At 36.4% G+C, this 22100-nt stretch overlaps 1 protein-coding gene across 5 annotated transcripts in view; it reads left to right on the top strand.

Moving 5' to 3' along the window:
* The window catches only part of CCSER2 (coiled-coil serine rich protein 2), a 212363-nt gene that overhangs the window by 117429 nt on the left and 72834 nt on the right, over positions 1-22100 (top strand). For all 5 annotated transcript variants that reach the window (XM_054580458.1, XM_054580460.1, XM_054580459.1 and 2 more), the window contains one exon: positions 7515-7710. In XM_054580458.1, coding sequence (XP_054436433.1) covers positions 7515-7710 — 196 coding nt within the window. The remainder of the gene's footprint in view (positions 1-7514; positions 7711-22100) is intronic.

The following is a 22100-nucleotide window of genomic DNA, read 5'->3' on the forward strand; positions in this document are numbered from 1 at the left end:
CTTGTTTGCTTAGTTTGTTTTTTTAGATTCAGTTGTTGATAGATACACATTTTTGACATTTTATTGTTTGTAGTTTTGTTCTTTTTTTTTAAATAAGTACCTTTAACATTTCATATAATAATGGTTTTGTGATAATGAAATCCTTTAATTTTCCTTTGTGTGGGAAGCTCTTTTTCTGCCCTTCAATTCCTTGCCTTTGCTGGGTAGAGCAATCTTGTCTGTAGGTCCCTGCTTTTCATGACTTTGAATATTTCTGGCCAGTCCCTTCTAGCCTCAAAGTTTCTTTTGAGAAATCACCTGACAGTCTTGTGGGAACTCCTCTATAGGTAACTAACTGCTTTTCTCTTGCTGCTTTTAAGATTCTATCTTTATCTTTAACCTTTAGTATTTTCATTATGATGAGTCCTAGCTTGGGTTTCCTTGCATCCATCTTGTTTGGGATGTTCTGTACTTCCTGGACTTGAAGTCTATTTCCTTCACCAAATTAGGGAAGTCTTCATTATTTTTTCAAATAGATTTCCCATTTCTTGCTCTTTCTTTTCTCCTTCTGGCACCCCTTGATGCAAATGTTGGGCCTCTTGAAGTTGTCCCACAGTCTACTTACACTAACCTTGTTTTTCCGGGGTTTTTTTTCTTATCTCCATGGTGGTTTTTTTCTTTCTTACATTCCAAATCATTGATTTGATTCTCGGTGACATCCGCTCTACTGTTGTTTTCCTGTAAATTGTTCTTTATTTCAGTTAGTGTATCCTTTGTTTTTGACTGGATCTTTTTTATGCTGTTGGGGTGTTCACTAAGGTCCTTGAGTGCCCTTATAACCAGTGTTTTGAACTCTGCATCTGATAGATTGTGTATCTCCTATTTATTAAGCTCTTTTTGTGGAGTTCTGATCTGTTCTTTCATTTGGGCCATGTTTCATTGTCTCCTCGGTTTGGCAGCCTCCCTGTTTTTGTTTCTATGTATTAGGTAGAGCTGCTTTGACTCTGTGTCTTCATAGTGTGGTGTAGTGTAGTAGTTGTCCTGTAGGGTCCAGTGGCACAGCTTCCCCTATCACCCAAGGTGGGTACTCCAGATGTACCCTTTGTGTGGGCTGAGTACACCCTCCTCTTGTGGTTGAGTCTTGGTTGCTGTTGGCAGATAAGTGGGAGAGATTTACCCATATCCCAGGTCTGTCAGCTGCAGGTTTTGATTGTGACCACTTACCACCAACCTCTACCCTCTGTGGAGGATCAGCTGTATAGGGGCAGGGTGGTGGTGCTCTGATGTGGTCTACAGCTGTCCACTGGATGTGCTTGCCTTGGGGTTTCCCAGCTGGTGCAGGCCAAGGTCAGCGCCCACCTGTGTTTTGCCTGGGGCCACCCAGCCTTGAGCTATAAAGAAGTCTGAGATGGCTACTACTTGTGCTGGGCTTAGAGATTCCCAGGCAAAGCTAAGCTGTGATTATAGGCTGGCTGCTGCTCGTGCCAGGCCTGCGACTCACTGAGGCCAGCTGTTGGTTATCTGAGAGGATTTAGCAAGTTTTAAATCATTAGCCAAGACTAGTCATTTATATGGAAAAGCAGTTTGGGTTGGCCTGTAAGTTGGGTAGGGTAGAGTCTCTGGGGATCCCCAAGATGGGTCAAACACCTTAGCTAGGTTGATGGAGTCATATATGGCACTAGCTTGCGGGTTCTGTGGTTTTGTGGGGGGAGGGGGGTTTAGAAAAGGGACAATGGACTCTGCTTGCCTTGATACCAGACACTTTAGCCACTGGTACCTTTCATGCTGCTACCCTGATGCTGGAGCTCAGGAGGAGTGAGTCTGAGTAGGTGAGTCCATTTGTGGGTTCTTTAGGAGGAAATGCTTGGGACTCCAGCAGTTTCTTCTACCAACTTGATCCCACCTGGATTTTGCAGCCAAAAGTTATGGGGACTTATCTTCTGGCACAGGAACCTTGGGCTGGGGAACCTGGTGTGGGGCTAGGGACTCTGCTTTCAAAGTATCCCTCTAGAATTTTTATTCATCACACGTGGATGTAGGAGCAGCCCATTCCATGTCTGCGTATCTCCTACCAGTCTGTATGGATGTGGTTTCTTTAATTTTGTAGTTGTTAGACTTCATTCAGTGCGATTTATGATGGTTCTGAGTAATGGTGGTTCTATATTTTAGTTGCAATTTTGATGTGGTTGAGCGAAGAGGCAGGCCATGTCTGCCTACACTGCCATCTTGACTAGAAGTCCCAAGTTCCTGATATATTTTAAATACCAGTCCTTTATCAGATACATGTTTTAGAAATATTTTCTCTCAGTCAGTGGCTTGTTGTTTCATTCTCTTAATGTTGTTTTTCACAGAGCAGTCATTTTAAATTTAATTTTATTTAGTCCCTCTTGTCATTGTTTTCTTTCATGGATTCTTCTTTTTGTGTTGTATGTAAAAACTTATTGCAAAACTCAAGATCACCTGGATTTTCTCCTTTGATATCTTGTAGTTTTGCATTTTACATTCAGGTCTTTGATCTTAGTTAATTTTTGTGAAAAGTGTATAAGGTCATTTTTTTTTCACATGTGAATATCCAGTTGTTCTAGTATCATTTGTTGAAAAAATGATCCTCCCTCCTTTGAATTGTCTTTGCTCTTTGTCAAGGATCAGTTGGCTCTATGTGTGTGGGTGTATTTCTGGACTCTATTCTAGTTTATTGATATGTCTATTCTTTAGTCAGTACTACAATGTCTTGATTACTGTCATTTTGTATAGTAAGTCTAAAAGTCAGATAGAGTCAGTATTCTGACTTTATTCTTCGATATTGTTTTGATTATTCTGGTCTTTTTCCTATTTATATAAACTTTGAAGTCACTTTGTTGATATCCATAAAATAACTTGCTGGGATTTTGATTGACGTTATGTTGAATTAAGCCTTTAAGAAATATAGACAGGAACATATAAATACACAGTTAACTTTAAATATACAATTTTTATTTTTAGTGAGAAAAGGAACACTAAAGGTTTTGTAAAGTCAACTTTTGACTTAGGAAATAAATGAAGAAAAATATCTTCCTTTTTTGAAAAATCACACACACACAAATAAATGAAGAAAAATATCTTCCTTTTTTGAAAAATCACACACACACACACACACACACACACACACACACACACACACACACACACACACACACCCCCCCCCCACCCCCCCAATCCCCCCGCCCCTGCATTTGCCTTTCTAACCTATGAATCATGAACCCTCAGCACAAAATCAGACATATTGGTAATAAAGAAGTGGAAAAGAAGTATGTAGATACAGCAACATAATTTTAGGAGATTCCTTTAAAACTATAATAAGTAATTATGCAGCAATGTGGTTATTAGATGTGTGGGTTGAATGCCAGGTGCTGATACTGTATTGGATTCAATTTTAATGGGTTAAAAAATGGCTGATATCTTAAAGATTCCTTTCTATTACTCTGATTTTTTTTTTCTTGTTGATCTTATTGGCTATACTCATTGAACAATGTTAAATAATATTGGTGATTGTGGGCATTTCTTTCTTATGCTTCTATAACCACTGAACTCACTTGCCTTCACTCTTACATTGATTCAGTTCCTCATATCTACTATCCTGCCTGGCCTATAATTGTCCACATAGACCACAAGGGCACATTTGTGGCCTTTGCTAATGCACTGCTGACTTTCCAGTATATTCCCCAAAACAGCTTGTAGTGTTCTGTTGGTTTCACCATCTAATTTCTCTACTGGAAACCCATGATTGTTAAAACTTGTATAAAAATACAAACTTGTGCATGTCACCTTAATATGAGGTGTCTAGTAATTCCTCTTTTGTCTCATGTTTATTTTTTTCACCTTCTTTCTCTTCATCTCTGGATTTGTATTTTTGCTTGCAGTCTTAGAAAGTAGTTTTACCTCCGATTCCAATTGAAAGGTTCAGGTTCTCTTTTGAGAACTTCATTATCTTCTCAGAATGTGAAATTTCAAATTCCCTCTGTCCTATTTTCCCCCCTCCTGTTTTAATAGTGCCATTTCATTTTCTGAAAATAGCCTCTACTATATATTTCCTTTCTCTTCCATTTTTGTCTTCTGCCTCTTGGCTTTCTCAGTTATACTCATGTTTTTCCAGCAGACTTCAAATGGTCCTCCAAAGAGGTGTTATGTTACATACAACTTATTGTCAGATGGTTTAGCAATGATTTAGATATTCATGTATGAAGGAAATTGTGTCAACATTTACCAATTGGGGAATGTATCTTAAGGGTGTATGGCATTATATTATCTCTTGACATTAATGTTAGAGAAAATTTTCAACATAAAAAAATAGAAATTATTGATAATAATAATACAATAGAAATTTGATTTTATTTAACATTTACTATGTATTAGCCATTGTTCCAAGCACTTGAACATATATTACCCCATTTAATCCATAAACTAATCTAATGAGGTATTCTTAATTATCCTTATTTTATAGATCAGAAAAATGAAGCACAGATAAAGTAACTTGCCCTGTGTGTTATATAGGTAGTAAATGACAGTACTAGTATTTGAACTCAGATAATCTGTGTAGATAATATAAAAATGAGTAAGATATAACCCTGTTTTCAAAGGCTTGCAATCTAATTAGAGGTGGTATGTATACAGGTTTATCAGGAAGAACTTTTGGAGGAAGACCTTTTCAGTACTAGGAGAAAATATAAGTTTAGTTTATATCTTGTGGTGGAAGTATTTAAAATGCAGCCTAAGGTATATGAACCTTATTTGGTAGGTAGTGGAGAACACTGAGAGTTAAAGAAACTATGGCCCCAAAATAATAGTATTTTCAATAGCTAGTTACTGTAAGCCAGGAATTAAACCTAAATCCTAAACCAGACCTATTTCTTTAACATTGCTGTGGTTTTTCTAGATGCCAGTTCTTTGCCCTTACATTTAGTTAATGATCAAGACTTCTTGACTCTTCCTTTGAAATGTTTTTAATTCATTAGTTCCTTGAATGTAGTTCATGTTTATGTCAACCTAATATAAGCCCTTCGTCCATTCCTGATTCTAATGCTATAGACAGCAGACTAATTTCCTCCAGGCTCTTCCCTTTCCAATTTTTCTTTTACTTACTTAGTAAACAAAAAAGTAAACTTTAACTCAATTGTTAACTGGGAATTTTTAGTGTGACTGCTTCCAGATTTAAAGTATTGTTTTTAATGTCATAACTAAAGAATTTTAGAATCTCAGAGATGGAAACTTAAAAAAAAAACAACCCCAAAACCTGGTGGTTAAAATCCATGCTCCTTACTCATTCAGTGAAAACAACCACAACAGAACTAAACAAAAAAACCCGACTATCTTTGTTAGAGAGAAAAATGCCTAGTTTGTCTTCATGGAGTTTCTAATTTGGCATGGTGACAAACAAACACAATATACTCTAACAATATGTAGTAAAGGGTTGTATAAGGACACTTGTGGAAGTACCAGGCCCTGTTTTAAAGGATTAAGGAAGCTTTCTTTGAGGAAATGCCAACTAATTTAAGATGAAGAGGAGTTACCGTTCTCCAGATCATGTGCGGTGGAGGACAGGATGGATAGATTGGCCGAAAGTCCAGAGAGGTTGGGGACATGGTTTTGAAGATGAGGGATATTGTAGCATGCTTTGGCAATCTCAGGTAATTTGCTACGGATTAAGATGTCAGTCTGAGGGAGGCAAATGTGTTAAGGGAGAAAGTTGAAGAATAAATTGGATTCAGGCTCTCTGTGGCCTTACAAGCCATATTTGAGGGTTTCCTTGACCCTAAAAATCATGCTTAGACTTTGTCATTACTTTTCATTTTCTTTTTCTAAAAAGCCTTTGCCTTTCATTTCAGTCAGACTCAAACCTCATACTTTGTAGTTCATTCCAGGTTCTTTCCTATCCAAGAAAAAAACCTTTTTTCTCTGAAAACATGACTCATTATCTCTATTTATTTGACAGATATATTTTTGTCTTACTATTTTGTTAACTTTATTACTATATATTTTTCATCACTTTGTGTATAGATTGTCAGTCATGGATGGTTAATGCATACTAATTAATAGATCGGTATTTGAAATTGAATAATGCAGCTATATTTTGAACCAATAAAAATAAAACAGAATTATGTGAATGAATTAGGGCCTTACCTATGGATCAGCAATTTAAAAGATCTTAAAAATCTTTTGTGGGGGTTAAAGGAAAAATCAGGGAGGTAAAAAATGGAGTAGTTTCAGAGAATTAGTTTCAGACAAGAATAATATGGTGAAAACAAAGATTATCTTGAGTATTTGAAATTAGAAATTTGGGGATATTTGTTTAAATCTACAAAATTTAGTAGAAATCATATTCCTGCTTTTTCAATATGGTTGAAAATTAATGCATTATGATTTTTTCAGATTTAATGCATCATGGATTTAACTTTAATAGTGGTAAACCATAGCCATGATATTGGAGAGAATATTTTTTTCAGCATGTTCTTGTCTTAAAAACCAACTGAAATTATGTGTAATGTGAATGCAGTACTTTTATTTATTTTTAAAAGATTTTATTTATTTTTAGGTAGAGGGGGAGGGAGGGAGAAAGAGAGGGTGAGAAACATCAATGTGTGGTTGCCTCTCACACACCCCCTACTGGGGACACGGGTTGCAACCCAGGCATGTGCCCTGCACTGGGAATCAAACCTGTGCCCCTTTGGTTTGCAGGCTGGTGCTCAGTCCACTGAGCCACACCAGCCAGGGCTGAATGCAGTACTTTTAAATTGCTGTAGTTATAACTTTTGGTTAAAACATTGTGTTTTTCATGTCCATGAAACGCATTATCCTTAGTGTTAAATGTCCAAACAAAAAGAATTTAAATTTTTCAGAATTCGTATTGTATGAAACTAAGGGAGGCTTAAATTATTTTAGAGTAGATTTTTTAAAAATGTAGTTTAAGATTAGGAAACAAGATTTATAAAATCTTACTCTTTATTGGAAAAGATGATTTATCAACAACGTGAAAACAGAAGAAATAAGTGTGTTCATCTGTCTTAACTGTCTGTGGGGACTTTCAAGAACTTGGAATCGAGCAGTGTGTCAAAACTGAGTATTAACATAGGTAGAGTATTTATGAAACTTAAAAACAATGTGCTGTTTAAGAAGCCACCTAAAGTCAAAAAATGGAAAGCAGACAAATAGTGCAGAAAAAATAAAATAAGTATAATTTTTTCCAGACAAGGTTCTGGAAGGCCTTTCCCCAGAGTTTTTTGTTTGTATTCAAGTTCCTAAGGAATAAGGTTTATTTAACCAATGTGTAAAATACACAAAAGGGAGTACAGAAAAAATTAATACAGAATATTAATTACAACTAGAACTGATTGTACTTCTCAGTGGAAACAAATTTGGTGTCTGAGGCGAGTAAAAGTCAGAGGCTTTGTGATAATGATAAATGAATTGTAATAATCATTGCAATAATTTTATTACCTTTATTTCTTCCTGAAATCGTGCTATATATCTTTTACCTCCAAATTCTTCTCCTGCCCTTCCAGAGGCTCTCCCTACAGAGAATCTCCTTTGGGTCATTTTGAAAGCTATGGAGGGACGCCCTTTTTCCAGGCTCAGAAGATGTTTGTAGATGTACCTGAAAATACAGTGATACTGGATGAGATGACCCTCCGACACATGGTCCAGGATTGTACTGCTGTAAAAACTCAGTTGCTCAAACTGAAGCGTCTGCTGCATCAGGTGAGTACATAATGAACATTTTCAGCTCTGACACTTTGAGTTTCAAGATAGATTGACATTACTTAAAAAAAATTAATTGGGTTTTAATGTCTATTTAGAGTTCTGTAAAAATAATACTCATAAATAATACATAATAGAAATTTTTATGGGAGAAAAAAACATGGGATTTTGTATCATGGGTTCAGTATAGTCCTCAACATTTATGAGCTGTGTAATGTTGGGTAAGCCAATCTCTCTGCATATGTTTCCTCATTTTTATGGAACCTACATTGTAAGTTTATTGTACTTGTAAATTGAGAGATCTAATACCTGAAACAGTAGGCATTCAGTTTTCAGTGACTGCTACTTTAATTTCAGCTAAGTGGGAAATAAGAAACAGCAGTTTTTACTCACCTAAACTTGAAGGGTTTGTTTAGAACCTTTAGGTTTAATCTTTCTCAGTCTTATCTTTTCATTTGAGAAAATCTAGCCTCATGGCAGTGATGTGACTTATCAAAAGACACAGGGTGAGTTGGTGGTTGAATGTGGCTTCTGATTCAATAGTGCTCTTTTTGTTTGAACGTATAACACAGACAAGGTCAGATGCATAGCAGAAAACTAAACAGTAAAATTCTAATTTGAAAACCTGGATTTTTTTTTTTTTTTTTAGTTTTAAATCTATGTTTATCTTTGTAGACTAGTGAAATTAACTTAAATTATTGGTGAGAAAGGACATTGTGTCTTTTCTGTTCAACTTACTTTCTCATCTTCCTCGGGGTTGTATGTTCTAGCTAATTATGAGTAGAGACCAAATTTTAGAATTTATGGTGGTGATTAAAATCAAACTCATGATATATGCTCAGAAGCGAAATCCTGTATCAGTAATGATGATTCATGTAAATATTCTGTTAAGCTCATGTAAATTGTTTTATGTTACTTGGTTATGGATTTTCTGGACTACTCTTCTCCTTTCTTACATATTTCACTTTTCTATGCTAAGACTGGAAGCAAGTGGACGATCCTTTTTGGTTATGTGATTCTTGGACTCCTGTCAAGGCAGAAAGGATTTCATGTTTGAAGTATATAGACATAGAATTTACATTGTTTAACTGTAATAGAAGATAGATGGGTTTATATTGTTTTCCTCCATACCTGTGAGGAGAATATTTTCTGATCAGGAGCTTGAGAGTTAAAGTGAAAAAGAGATAGAAAGGGTGGGAAATAGCTAAAATATGTTCAGTATCTTCTTTGAGCCAATCATTGGGCTAGCTATGCTACATACCCTCTTTTCTGCCTGGGCTTATTGTCCTGAGACATAAAGAATGATTAAATATCAGCTAATAAGACCGGACCACACCTGGTAATGAGAGAAGTAGCATAATTCAGGAGAGAATAGGCGTAGAAGTACCGTAAGAATGGAAAACTGTTTTTCCACACACTTTCTGAAAAACTGAATCTCTTAATAACTTTTTGTCATTTTAACCTCTGAAATTTTTCATAGTACGCACTGAAAAAATGGACTTTTTGTTTATGCAGTGACAGCAAAATTTTGAGAAGAAAATTATGAAATCTTTTTAAGGCAACTTTACAATTTCCCAGAATCTTAATAGATGTTAAAAGCTGAATGAAATCCAAGATTTCATATAACTGCCTCTTAATTTTTCCCTTTTAATATTGCTAAATTTTAAAAAGTTGACTGTGGTACATATGCATGGTTTGAAAATTTTCTTAATGAGAGAAACAGTATTCCTGTCCCTCTCTTCACCTCACTCAACCTTGGAACATCTGAACAGGTTACTGTCTGAAGGTTCTTTAGAGCTGTCCTGCACTGACTTTCTTTTGTTATACTCTGGGATTGGATCCCCGTATTTTCTGGATAATGTATCTTCTTTTTGCTTAGGCTTACTCCCTAATTTTTCTAGAGTATGTCCTTAATTTACTTCCTAAGAGAGGTCAAATGGATGATAAATTTTTTTTCTTACTGCATTACGGAAAATCTCTTTTATCTACACTCATTTCATTGATATTAATAGTTTGGCTGGGATAGAACTGAGTTTTCCCTTAAATCTGAATGTATTGCTTTTCTAGGATCCAGTTTAGCTACTGAGAAAAGTTTACTACATTCTGATTTATTTTACATTGTATTTTGCCTGTTTTTAATTTCTTTGGGAAATTTTTAAAATCTTTTATTTCTGACATTTTAATCATTTTCCTGACACTCTGAGGTCCTCAGAGACATGCTGGGTTTTGAGTTTCATAGTACTTGTTTGTTTTCCAATTAATGTATGGATAAATTATTGGACTCTTTGAAGAATCATGTACTGTGAAATTATGTCATTTCTGTGATTTGTTGTTTTACCATGTTTTTTTTTTTTAATGTGTCTGGTATTCTTCATAATCACAAGCTAGAACTTTTAAATTGTTTTTCAGTCTTTTATTTTTTTCTTTCATATTTTCAGTTTCTTTAGGTTTGATTATGTTTTCTAGTATATTTATTCAACTTCATATTCCAGCTATTTTTGTTGAATTACTTATTTTTGGCAGTGGTATTCTCAATATCCAAGAACTCTTTATTGTACACTATCCTTATTCATATCATTCAATTCTTGTTTTGTCAGTAACTACATTAAGTAGAATGTTTTTGTTTATGTTTTGTTAAGATTTCTGATGTTCCTTGCATTATCTCTCTTTCTAAATGGTTATTTTTTTCATTATATTTATTTTTTCTCTTTCTTGTAGAATCTTTCTTCAAATATATAATAATTCTTTGTTGCTTATTAATATTTAAGAGTGGGGAACTAAAAAGTTCCTGTGTACAGGAGGCAGCTTATAATCCAGCTCGTTTTATTTTACAGTGATGGATGGATATTGGTGGATCCTTAGTGTCCACACAAAGTGGAGGATTTTTCTTTCTTAGGTTACTGGAGTTTCTCCAGAGAAGAAACCTCTGATATTTTTCCTTAGAATAAAGGTAGAAGACTGGGAATCTGCTCTTGCCTTATGCAGACTTCCAGTCAATTTCCACATTTTTAACCCTGACAGATCATATGCTAACCTTTTCCTGTATTTAAAATTTTGGCCCTCTTTGGGGTTTTACAGGGCATATTTTGTCCATAATTTTTATATATGTACACCTTAGTTATGTCTTCCACCAGTCCTGCTAAAATCGCTAAGTTTCTGTTTTCAGTCCTGATAAATCACTTACTAAAGTTATTATTTTTGAAAAATTTCTTTACTATCATTTTAGTATAGGTTTAAGAGAAGATAAACATATCTCTAATCAAAACCCCTTTTTTAAAAATGTACGGAAAAATTTTATAAAAATACTTTAGTGAAGCATGAGGGGACGGAGCGTGTCACGGGGAGCGCAGCACTTGGGGATCTGAGGGTTACCGTCCAGGGCCGTTTGAGATGGGAGTGGGGCTCCGAATCCCACAGAGCCCGTCCCAGGGTTGTCACAGATGGGGGAATACACACGAGTCGTCACAAACACTTCTCTGTTTGCCAGGAAGAGGGGTCAGGGGCACTTCCCTCTTAGTCGAGAAGCCCCCCTAGCTCCTTTTTCCAAAGGCTTTTATTGAAAAGGTTGTCAGCGGGGCTAGGTAACGGGAATGCCCAAGTTATCTCATTACATCAGTATGTTAGTGTTCACAGAGAATGGGTAATGTTTTGAAGAAAACAAATGGCAGAAACACACCTATTTACATGGGTCCAAAAGGAGACTAGTAAGCAAGAGAGATGACTAAACATGAGAGCATAGTACACATAAGAGTGCCTAAGGATACAGGGTTAGGGTGTGTGATAAACCTAAATTTCCTTCCCAGCATGAGCTGGCTATAGCTTCTGAGGGAAGAACAAAGCATACTTTAAGGAATTTACTTTTAGGCCCGATTTCCGTGGGAACTGCCAGATCTGGTTGAGGACTGACTCCAGTATTGTTTCGAGCCTGAGCCAAGTCGGGGGAGGGAACTGCCAAGAGAAAAGGAGACTTCTTTCGGATAGAATGAGAACTCCAGCCATGTCCAAGTGGAGCTGAGAGGTGCGGGCCTTTTGCCCTTTCTCTGTGTCCCCCAATTTCTTGACTGCTGCCCATACCCGATTGGTATCTGTCTTAGGTTGTCATCTCGTCATGAGATAACTTACCCGTCTTGGATTACTGACCATCACAGGGCAAAGCAGAGGCAGGAGCTACGTTCCTGCCAGTGGGGACAGGTTATGTCTCCTGAGGACAGGTTATGTCTCCTGAGGCCTCCCTGATTATTTCCAGCCTTGGGACCCTCTAGCCTGTCGGTGGGATTATAGTTCCTGAAACCAGACAGGGCATTTCTCAACACTTTAGTTGTGCAAATGCTTCCTTATGAAGCTTCACTAGGTCACAGCTCACAATTTGATGTAATCATTGCACATTCTTAGTATCTTTCTCCCTGGAAAGGGACCAGGACTGAGGCAAGTCTTCCCCAGCACGGTCTGGAATGTGTAGGTTCTTGACTTTGTGCTGGAAATATTTCACAACATAAGTCCAGGTGATTTTGTGAGTATGTTTATTAAAGCTGGGAAAAGTGAAATAAAGGAAGGACCTAAGATAGAAGAGGCAAGATCACAGAAACAGGGGTGAGCCTAGACGGAGCTGCCTTCGCCTATTGGAAATGTGAGAAACAGTTGAGCCTAGACAAGGCGGCCTTGGCTCTTTAAAAAGAAAGTTACAGAAAGAGAAAAAGAGAGCTAGCTGGGCTGTGTGGATGCAGGAAACAAATTAAAGAGGCAAAAAGTTCAGGGAGTTAGCCTGGGAGCTGCTGTGGCCCATCCCTGGTTGCAAGTCTCCTGGGAACCTTTAGAGTTAGAAGAAAGACAGCAAAGATACATGCCTGAGGAAAGAATTGGGGGGGGGGAATGTGGGCATTCTCAACTGAGAGCCTGCACTGGGTCCTTGGTCTTGAGGGTTTTTATCTGTTTTCTAAAGGCAGAAATTTCAGGGGAGGTCTCAGTCCAAATATTCATCAACTCTCCAGGTATTTCTTTTAATACAGGGGTCCCCAGCCAGGGCACACAGCAGGATGTGAGCAGCGGGCAAGCAAGTGAAGCTTTGCTCACATTACCACCTGCATTATACCTCCTGTCCCCCGACCTGCTCCCACCACCCCTATCTGGAAAAATTGTCTTCCACGAAACCAGTCCCTCGTGTCAAAAAGGTTGGGGACTGCTGCTTTAATATGCTGATACATCAAAATGAGCATATAGAGTCAGGGTCATTCTCTGGTCAGTTTTACCTTCAAAGAATGTCACCAAAGATGGACTAGACTGAGACAGACAGGTCTACCCTAGCAGCCTGGAATGCATAACCCATTTGCTCTAGCTGCCCTTGGTTAAGGAAGATAAGACTTTGTGATTTATTATCTGGCTGTAAATTGCTAGCCAGTGTTTAACTATCTCTCTTTTCCCTATTCCAGTAGTCAAAAAATTCTCCTAAAATCTTACTGTATGCCTCAGTTGTGTGCTGGATTTAACAGTGGAGAGTTATATTTAACCATATGCAAATATAAGATCTTAAATAAGTTCTAGTAACCAGTATCTGCTTGGGGATATGCATAACAGATTGGAATTATAGGGAGGAGTCAATCTTACTTCAATAGCACATGAAACTCTTTAAGATATAACTGAATACTAGCCCAGAAAGAAGTATGTCCACATAGAAAGAAGTAGTTGCTTAATCTCTTATGTTCTCTTACTTTGTTACTCTTTCCTCTAAGTGATGTATCCCAAGGCAGTGATCCTTTAAATAAAGACAGAATTCTTTTCCTTGATTGTTTTTAGCAAGGTTTAATTAGATTATTTCCCTAATAAGATTGAATTAAATTTATATAAGGAAACTAAAGAGAGATGGTTAATGAAAATATAAATAGTATAAAAATAGTTTTTTTAGCCTGATTCTTATTGGAAATAACAGAATTTTATAGAGCTCTTGAGAACTTGACATATACCTGTATAAAATTTCTGTTACCTAGTACTCAATAAATGTATTTTAGATTGATTTTAATCAAGCAGTTTTCCAAGTACCTTACCTGTCTTAGTTACTGGTTATCTCTTGATCCAGTGGCCTCTCATTTTTATCTTTGTTTTCTTGATTTCCAGAACCCAATCAAGAAACCCTACTTGATAAGAACAAATGAGAAACCACCTTTACATTTTCCTAAGTTTCCCCTTAGTGTCTGTTATCAGTTTGAAGGACTTGTCTTTGGAATTGGTCTGGGTTCTCCAGAGAAAGAGAACAGAGAGAGAAAGAGAAGAGAGAGAGAGAGAAAGAAAGAGAGAGAAAGAAATTTTGTGTGTGTGGGGAGAGATTCATTGTAAGGAATTAGTTCGCATGATTATAGAGGTTGAGAAATCCCAAGATCCTCAGTCAGCAAGCCAAAAACCCAGGACCGCTCAGGGTATAGTTCCAGTCTGAGTCTAAAGGCCTAAGAACAAGGAGAGCCCATGGTGTGATTTCTAGTATGAGTTTGAGTCCAAAGGCAGCTGATGACCAATGTCCCAATTTGAAGACAGTCAGACAGAGAGAGAGTGAATTCTCCCTTATTCCGCCTTTGCTTCTCTTCAGGCCTTCAGTGGATTGGATGAGGCCCACTTAAAAGCATTTTGTAAGTCCACGGAGAGTAGTTTTGGCAGAAGCATTGTGAGCAGGGAGACAAATCCATATTCAGAGTAAGTGTCTATTTCAGTAAGGACAAAATACTGCTCTTTCCGTGATGGAAGTCGTACAGTATAATTAGCTTGCTACCAGGTACCTGGCTGATCAGCCTTACTGGGGACTCACTGTTGATCTCTGCATCTGGCAGATTAGTGACTGAGCTGTGACTGTAGCCAGGTCAGTCATGTTGCTGATTCCAGGCATAACCTCTACCCTGCCACCTTTGCTATTTTGTTCATGAGTCTACTCGGTGATGACAGGAGTGGCTCGGGAAAGAGGCTGATTGGTATCCACAGAATGAGTCATCCTGTCCAATTATTAAAATCCTCTGCTGAGGTCACTCTTCAATGAGCATTCACATAAAACACAAATATCTTCATATTTTTTGCCTATACACATAACTCTATCCCAAAATTCCTTTTTATCAATTTTTAATAATGTTCTATCCCAAAATCTATTCATATAGCTCCATACACATAGCTCTATCCCAAAATTCCTTTTCATCAATTTTTTAATAATGCTCCTATACACATAGGAATCTATACACATAGCTCTATCCCAAAATTCCTTTTCATCAATTTTTTAATAATGCTCCTTCTAGGTCCATGACTGTACAGTCAAACCATTGAGCACAGCCCATTTTTCCTTCAAGCAAACTGAGCAACCAGATGTACTGCTTGGTTTGCCCACTGGAAAGGTTTCCTTTCACTACTGTTTCTCTGGCTGTCCCAGAAAGAGACTATAGTAGTGCTGCAGCTCTCCACTTTCGGGTGTTGTCTGTGTGTTATACACAACCATCTATAAAGTAGACCAGAGTATTCTTTTTCTCTGTCAGCTGATCATAGGGAACTCCACATGAGACCATAGTGCAGGCTGGGAGAGGGAAGGCAGTGTAGCAGGAATAGGAAACATGGGCATTTGAGCTACTTCATGTAATTTACTTGTTTCTTTAGGACCTATTTGGGCATTCTCTGTACCACTTGCATTTGATGATGGAATGTTACAGTGCACACCCAACTTTATGGCTTTGAATGTCAGATAATACCCAGTTCATGATGGGCAGCTTAGTATTGGTAATTGGGTGGCCTGCTGTTAAGCATTTAGTCACTAAGACCCAGTAGCAGACCAAGAGTTATATTTCAAAAGAAGAGTAGTTATCCACAGTGACAGGCAGGGCTTTGCTCCAAAGGGGCTGCATTGAGATTTGCCTGTAGATGCCTGCTAGAGTCCCCAAACAGTATCCCTCTGCCACTGCCATTTCAAGCACCATGGGATCTGCTGGGTCATATGACCCAAGAGGCAGAGCAGCTTGCACAGCAGCCAGGAACTGTTGCAGAGCCTTCTGGACCTTACTCAGAACAAGCAGCTATTCAGGTCACTAGGTGAGTGGGCCGGAGTAACACACCCAAATGAAGAATATGTTGTCTCTAAAACTCAAAGAGGCTGGTGTTATATATCTTCTTTGGTTGTAGAAAGATCCAGATGCAACAAGTTACCCTTTACCTTAGAAGGAATATCTCAACATGCCCATGACCCCAACTCCTTCTACATTGACCTCTCACTCTACAAATAGTTGCTTATAGTCCTTTTGTGTTCCTGGCAGTCAGTGTAAATTGATGATTGGATAGTGCTGTCCACAGTGGCTTGTGCATGAAGTATTTGTTTCTGGTCCATTGAGAAATAAAGTAGCCCTGTCAGAATAGAAATCAACACATTTCATCCCTCTTCCACAAATTCTTACTACCAAAGAAGAAAATTGATCCAAACTAAACTGTTTAGTGACTAGTTGATTTCTAAAGTGTGGTGTAAGCTTTTTTTGTTTCTCATACAGGGAACAGGTTGTGGACCAGAACTGATACACACATCAAACTGCATAATATAAGTGTAAGATATTCTTACCTGTGAAAGTACTAAAGTAACACTCTATAAATTACCTTGTGGTTACAAGAGAAAAACACGTAATTATTCATTGGCGATATCAAACTGTTACTGCCCTAATTCAGAGATTAGTTTTCTTATCACTAATGAATTGGATTAGCCAGATATACATCTTCTCATGTGATACACAGAATTATATACAGTACACAGATTTATGTGTAATACCCAGAATTATGTATAATATATTCTAGCCAGTAACATTTATTTTTAATTTCTCAAGTTATTACTTACAACTTTATTTTTACAGGAGAAACAGGTGGTAGAAGAATAAGAGAGGAGAGAACCAGACGAATTCAGATTGATAAAAATTGTGTATGAAAAATAACAACATCTCATTAGCTTGTCAATAACCTAAAAATTTGGTGCAGGGAGGTGACAGTGCTACACTAAAAGAAATTTAAGGCACAACTTGATGTGATAAGAAATTTTGAATTGGATACTGCTTGGACAGATCAACTAGAAAGGACATTTTGGGGCTATTGTGGAATTTGAATATGGCTTATGTAGTAGATGAGGTAGAAATTTACTGAAATTGAAAGATAGAGACTATTGACTAAAAAAAGCAGGTTATAAAAACAGTATGTACATTATGATCATATATCTTTATTTATATAGCTATGTCTCCAGAAGGGTATGCACTAAAGTGTTTATAATAATAAAACCTGGAAGGTGATAATGTGATGTCCTTTTTTAAAAAGTACATATATTCTAATTATCTACAATGTGTATTTACACTTTGGGGGAAAATTAAAAAGGTTATTGAGAAAGTATGTGTCCTGCTGAAAGATCAGTTCATAATTGGATATGGTTAAAATGCTGGATTTTAGAGAAGAAGCAGGAATGATAAACAGGCTTAGGATAGATTGTAATGGCCTTTGTGCCACAAAAGGAGCTTGGACATTATTCTGTAGAAAATAGTAAGCCAGGCGAATGACATGGTCAAATTGGCCAAATTGATATTTTTAAAAAAATTATTTAAAGGGATTTGTGGAAAATGATTCGCAGAGGGATTGGCTTAAGTCATAATATTTAGGAGGTTATTGTCAACATCCAAGTTTTAGACTAAAATGGTTAAATTTAATTGCTTGGAAAATAGTTGAATTTTAGTGCTTACCTGAATGAATGTGTTTTACAGAGCTGTGCATGTGTGAAACTTACATAGTGGTCACACATTGCATAGTGGGCATCATTCTTAAGTTCTCTAGTTTACCTTATCTCTAGTCCTTGGAAAGTAGATGATACTGACTTTCATAGTTGAAGAAACTGAGGCACAGAAAGCTAAATTAGTGATAAAATCAGAACATTTTACTCTAGTCACTATGACTCCAGGACCTGCACACAGTGGCATTCTTGAAGACATCTTGGGGGACAGCAGGGAGAGGAGACAATGAAGGCAGCCTCCAGCACTCTCCTTACCATCACCCTTCATCCCCTCAGGCAAACCCCGAGCAATGTAATCTTTATTTTATTAAATGGGGCTCTGTATTTAAGAGTTGACTTGAACAAAATTCTCATTGCACACAAAATTAAAAAATTATAAACGATTGTATTTAGCCTTTGGTCTATTTTTTGTTTTTGTTACATGCTGTTCAGTTACTTCGTAGTTTTAACAGCACTTTCTGTATGTTATTTTCTGCATCATAGCGACACTTGCCGGGTAGGGAGGACAGCAGTAATCTTATTTAATGGCCAGAAAAGTGAGATTCCAAGATTGTATTGCATTTCTCAAGGTCACCTAGTTGCATACTAATGCAAATTATAGTTTAAACCCAGAACTTTTGAAATATTTTAATTTAATACTTCTCATATTGCCTAAATTCAGGGAATTTTGAGTAAGAATTTTGATCCTGATCTGAAGAATATGGGATATATAGAAAAAGAAATTTTTTAGTGGCTTCTTGTCTTCTTTCTTTAATTCTTTATGTCCTATTTCAAACATTTGAAGGACAATATGCATATAGAAAAGGGTACCTTTGAGAAATGTCTATCTCAGTGAATTTTTACAAACTGAAAATATCCATGTAGCCAGTACTCAGCAAGAAACAGAACATTACCAGAACCCTAAAACAGTCTCCTTCCATTTAGTACCTCACATTTCTAATCGTGACTACCAGATTTCTGAAAACATAGATGCTTTTACTTGTGTTTGCACCTTATGTGAATGAAATCATATACACTTTTTTATTTTTTAAAATATATATATATATATTTTTAAAGATTTATTTTTTTTAGAGAGAGGGGAAGGAGAAAGAGGAGGATAGAAACATTAATGTGTGTTTGCCTCTTACACGTCTCTTACTGGGGACCTGGTCTGCAGCCCAGTCATGTGCCCTGACTAGGAATCAAACAGGCGACCCTTTGGTTCTCATGCTGGCACTCAGTCCACTTGAGACACACCAGCCCGGGGCATATACACTCTCTGTAAAATCTGGCTTCTTTTGCTCAACATAGTTGTGAGTCATCCATTTTTTTGCATTCATTCTCATTGTAGAATATTGTAATATATGATGTGAATATACGACAATTTCTTTTGTTCTACACTTGATAGGCATTTAGGCAATTTTCCAGTTTTTGGTTGTTATGAATAGAGGCTGCTACAATATTCTAGTATATGTCTTTTAGTGAATACTTGTATGCACTTTTGTTGGGTATATACCTATGAGTCATAAGATAAGAAGATATTCAACTTTGGTAGAAACTAAAAAAGAGTTTTCCAAAGTGGTCATGCCCATTTTCTTCTCTCTCATTTCTTTGCATTACTTTCCTTGTTTGCTTTTATCATATTATCGTATTCAGCATCCATTTTGACCTTGGAAAGAAAATTAAAAATCTAACGTGGAATAATGAAAAGAACATGATGGTATTTCTTTCTGACATTTTCTGTGGGATTACAAAATATTTGATACCAACAGTTCACACCCTGTCTACCTGTTTGGGGGATAAAAATAAAGAAAGATACAATGGTTGTTTTAAGAGCTGTCAGGTATGATATACAAATGTTTTATTATTTGCTCTTACCTCCAGTATTTAGATAAAATCAATAATTTTCCCTCATTTAATTCTATGCATGTGTATGTGTATGTGTGTGTGTTTAGTGGAAGGTGAATGGTGGAAAGCAGCAGCATTCTGGGTGAGCGCAGGAAGAGTTAAGGAGCTGCTGAATGACTGCCACTTGGTGGCAGAGAACCACAGAAGAGCCAGGGAACTCATGCTTCTATATTCTTAGACTTTTCTCATCACTCCTGGGAAAAAGTTGTTTATCAAATATGCATAAAACATACAGGTACAATTTAATGAATAACAATGAAACAGATTTGTACTCACTACCCAGGTTAAGAAATGAGACATTATGAGGCTCCCTATGTTCCTCCTGGTTGCAGCACCTTCCCTTACCAGATTCTAGCATTTCCTTTTTTTTCTGTTAGTTTTTAACAATCGCTATTTGTATCTCTATGAATACTTGTTTTCTCTCCTTTAGAATTTTACATAAATTAAATTGCGTCATAAGTATTTCTTTGTGACTTGATTCTTTACATTCAGCATTTTCCCTAAGGTTTATTCATATTTTTATGCATAGGCCACCTCATTAATTTTCATTTCTGTATTTTTCTGCTCTGAGTACAAACAATAATTTCTTTGTCTATTTCATTCTTGATGTCTACTTTGTTTCTTTCTAATTTTTAAAATAATATTGATGTGAACACTTTGCTGGTACACTTGTGCAGGAGTGGATTTCTGAATCGTGGGTCATGGTAATATTCTACTGTATCAATACCAAACTGTTTTTAAAAATTGTTTAATGTGTTTCACTCTCCTTAGATATTAGCTACTGTTTTCCATTGTTCCACATCTGTACAACACTTGGTATTGTCCAGCTTCTTAATTTTTGTAATGAGATGGGAGTATAGTGATATTTAATTGTGGCTAAATTTTGCATTTCCCTGATTAATCATAAATTAGAGCTTCTTTGTATGTTTATGAAATGTTTGTTGCCTAGTCATGTCTTTTTTCCATGTGTGTGCACACATATGTGTGTGCTTCTGTCTTTGTGTTACTTAGAGGGGTTTGTTTTTTTTTTTTGTATATTCTAGATGTAAGTATGTTATTGGTTATATGTGTTGCAAATATCTTCTTTCCTTCTGTGGCCTGCATTTTTACTCTGTAATATCCTTTGATGAACAGAAGTTCACCATATAACATAGTTGAATTTATCAGGCTTTTTTTCGTGGTTTGTGCTATTAGAAATCGTTATTTAATATATCCTCCCTTTGCTCTTAGGTCATAAATGTAACCTGTCCTTTTCTAAAGAATTCAGAGTTTTGACCTTTACAATGAAATAAAAAATAACTCAGAATTGATAGCGGTTTATATAAGTTGTGAAGTAGAGATCCACTTTCATTTTTCATAGCGCTCAACAAAATGATTTTAACATTTTATGAAAAGATAAAAGTCTAAGTCTAAGAAAGTTAAGATACTTTAGAAGAAGAGCAAGGTAGGGAACGATGGTGATGTATTACTAAATCTCATAAAAGCAACAGTTAGATTATATAACTTGGCAGTGGGGTAGTATCACATAAATGAACATCTGGTTCTATTAAAAAGCAGGCACTGCATATCAGAGGAGAAAAAATTGAATTTTTATACTTTTTGTACTGAACCTACTGATTATTCTTATGGGGAAAAAAAAGCTTTTGAAGCGTTAATGGGAATAGCGTTGAATCTATACAACAATTTCAGGAATAATTAACATCATGGAATATTTAGATTTAGTATCACAAAGCATGATATGTAAGTCCATTGATTTAGTTCAAATTTTTTCAATAAAGTCTTATATTTTTTTTCCTTAAAATATTGTACAGTTTTTTAAAACATACTTCTAGTACTTAAAGTTTTGGTACCTGTTGTAAGTGCTGCCATTTTCTAATGGAATGTTGCTGGTATACGGAAATACAGTAGATGTGGATTTATCAAGTTTATATCCAGCAATCTTGATACAATCATTATCAATTCTAATAATTTATCATTAGATTTATTTGAATTTTAAAAATTTAGATAAGCACATAATCTGCAGTAATGACAGTTATGTTTTTCCTTTCCAGTGTTTGTATTTTTCCTTGCCTTACACACTGGCTAGGAACTCCAAATTAATATTGGATTGTTTGTGTCTTGCTCCTGAACTTAACAGGAGTGTTTTGCATGATTGACTGTTAAGTGTGATAGCTACTATATCTTTTTTGAGGATACTCTTTGTGAGACGAAGGAAATTTGTTTTTTGTTTTATTTTTTAAATATAAAACATTTTGAATCATTTTCATTCTTACAAAAAATTTTTTTTCTTCAAGTTTCAGGGACTTTTTTTCTTGAACCAAATGAGAATAAATTGCCTGTTAAAGCATATCACCCCTAAATATTGTACATATTTCCTACTAATAAAGATTTTCCTCCTATATAACTAGTACTCTATCATCAAAATTAGGAAATCAAGATATGCTTTGCCTCTTGCACTACCAAAATAAGGACAACAACAAATTTAAAAACAAAAAATAACCAGAACTGACAGAAAATCAAACTGTATGGAAGCCTAACAACCAAGAGGTTAAAGAAGAAACATTCATCCAGACTGGTAGGAGGGGTGGAGACCGGCAGCTGGGACTGAGAGAACGTGCAGCAAGGCAGTGGCTGGAGGACCAGGGGGGCAAGGCTGCAGCTGGCAGGCCAGGCAGTCCTACATTTGCGTGCAGATACACCATGAGGAACAACTAGGTAGCGAGACAGACTATGCAATTCA

Source organism: Pteronotus mesoamericanus, unplaced genomic scaffold (assembly GCF_021234165.1).
Source record: "Pteronotus mesoamericanus isolate MK-2021 breed Mesoamerican mustached bat unplaced genomic scaffold, CSHL_Meso_final contig_59, whole genome shotgun sequence".
NCBI classification, from domain to species: Eukaryota; Metazoa; Chordata; class Mammalia; order Chiroptera; family Mormoopidae; genus Pteronotus; species Pteronotus mesoamericanus.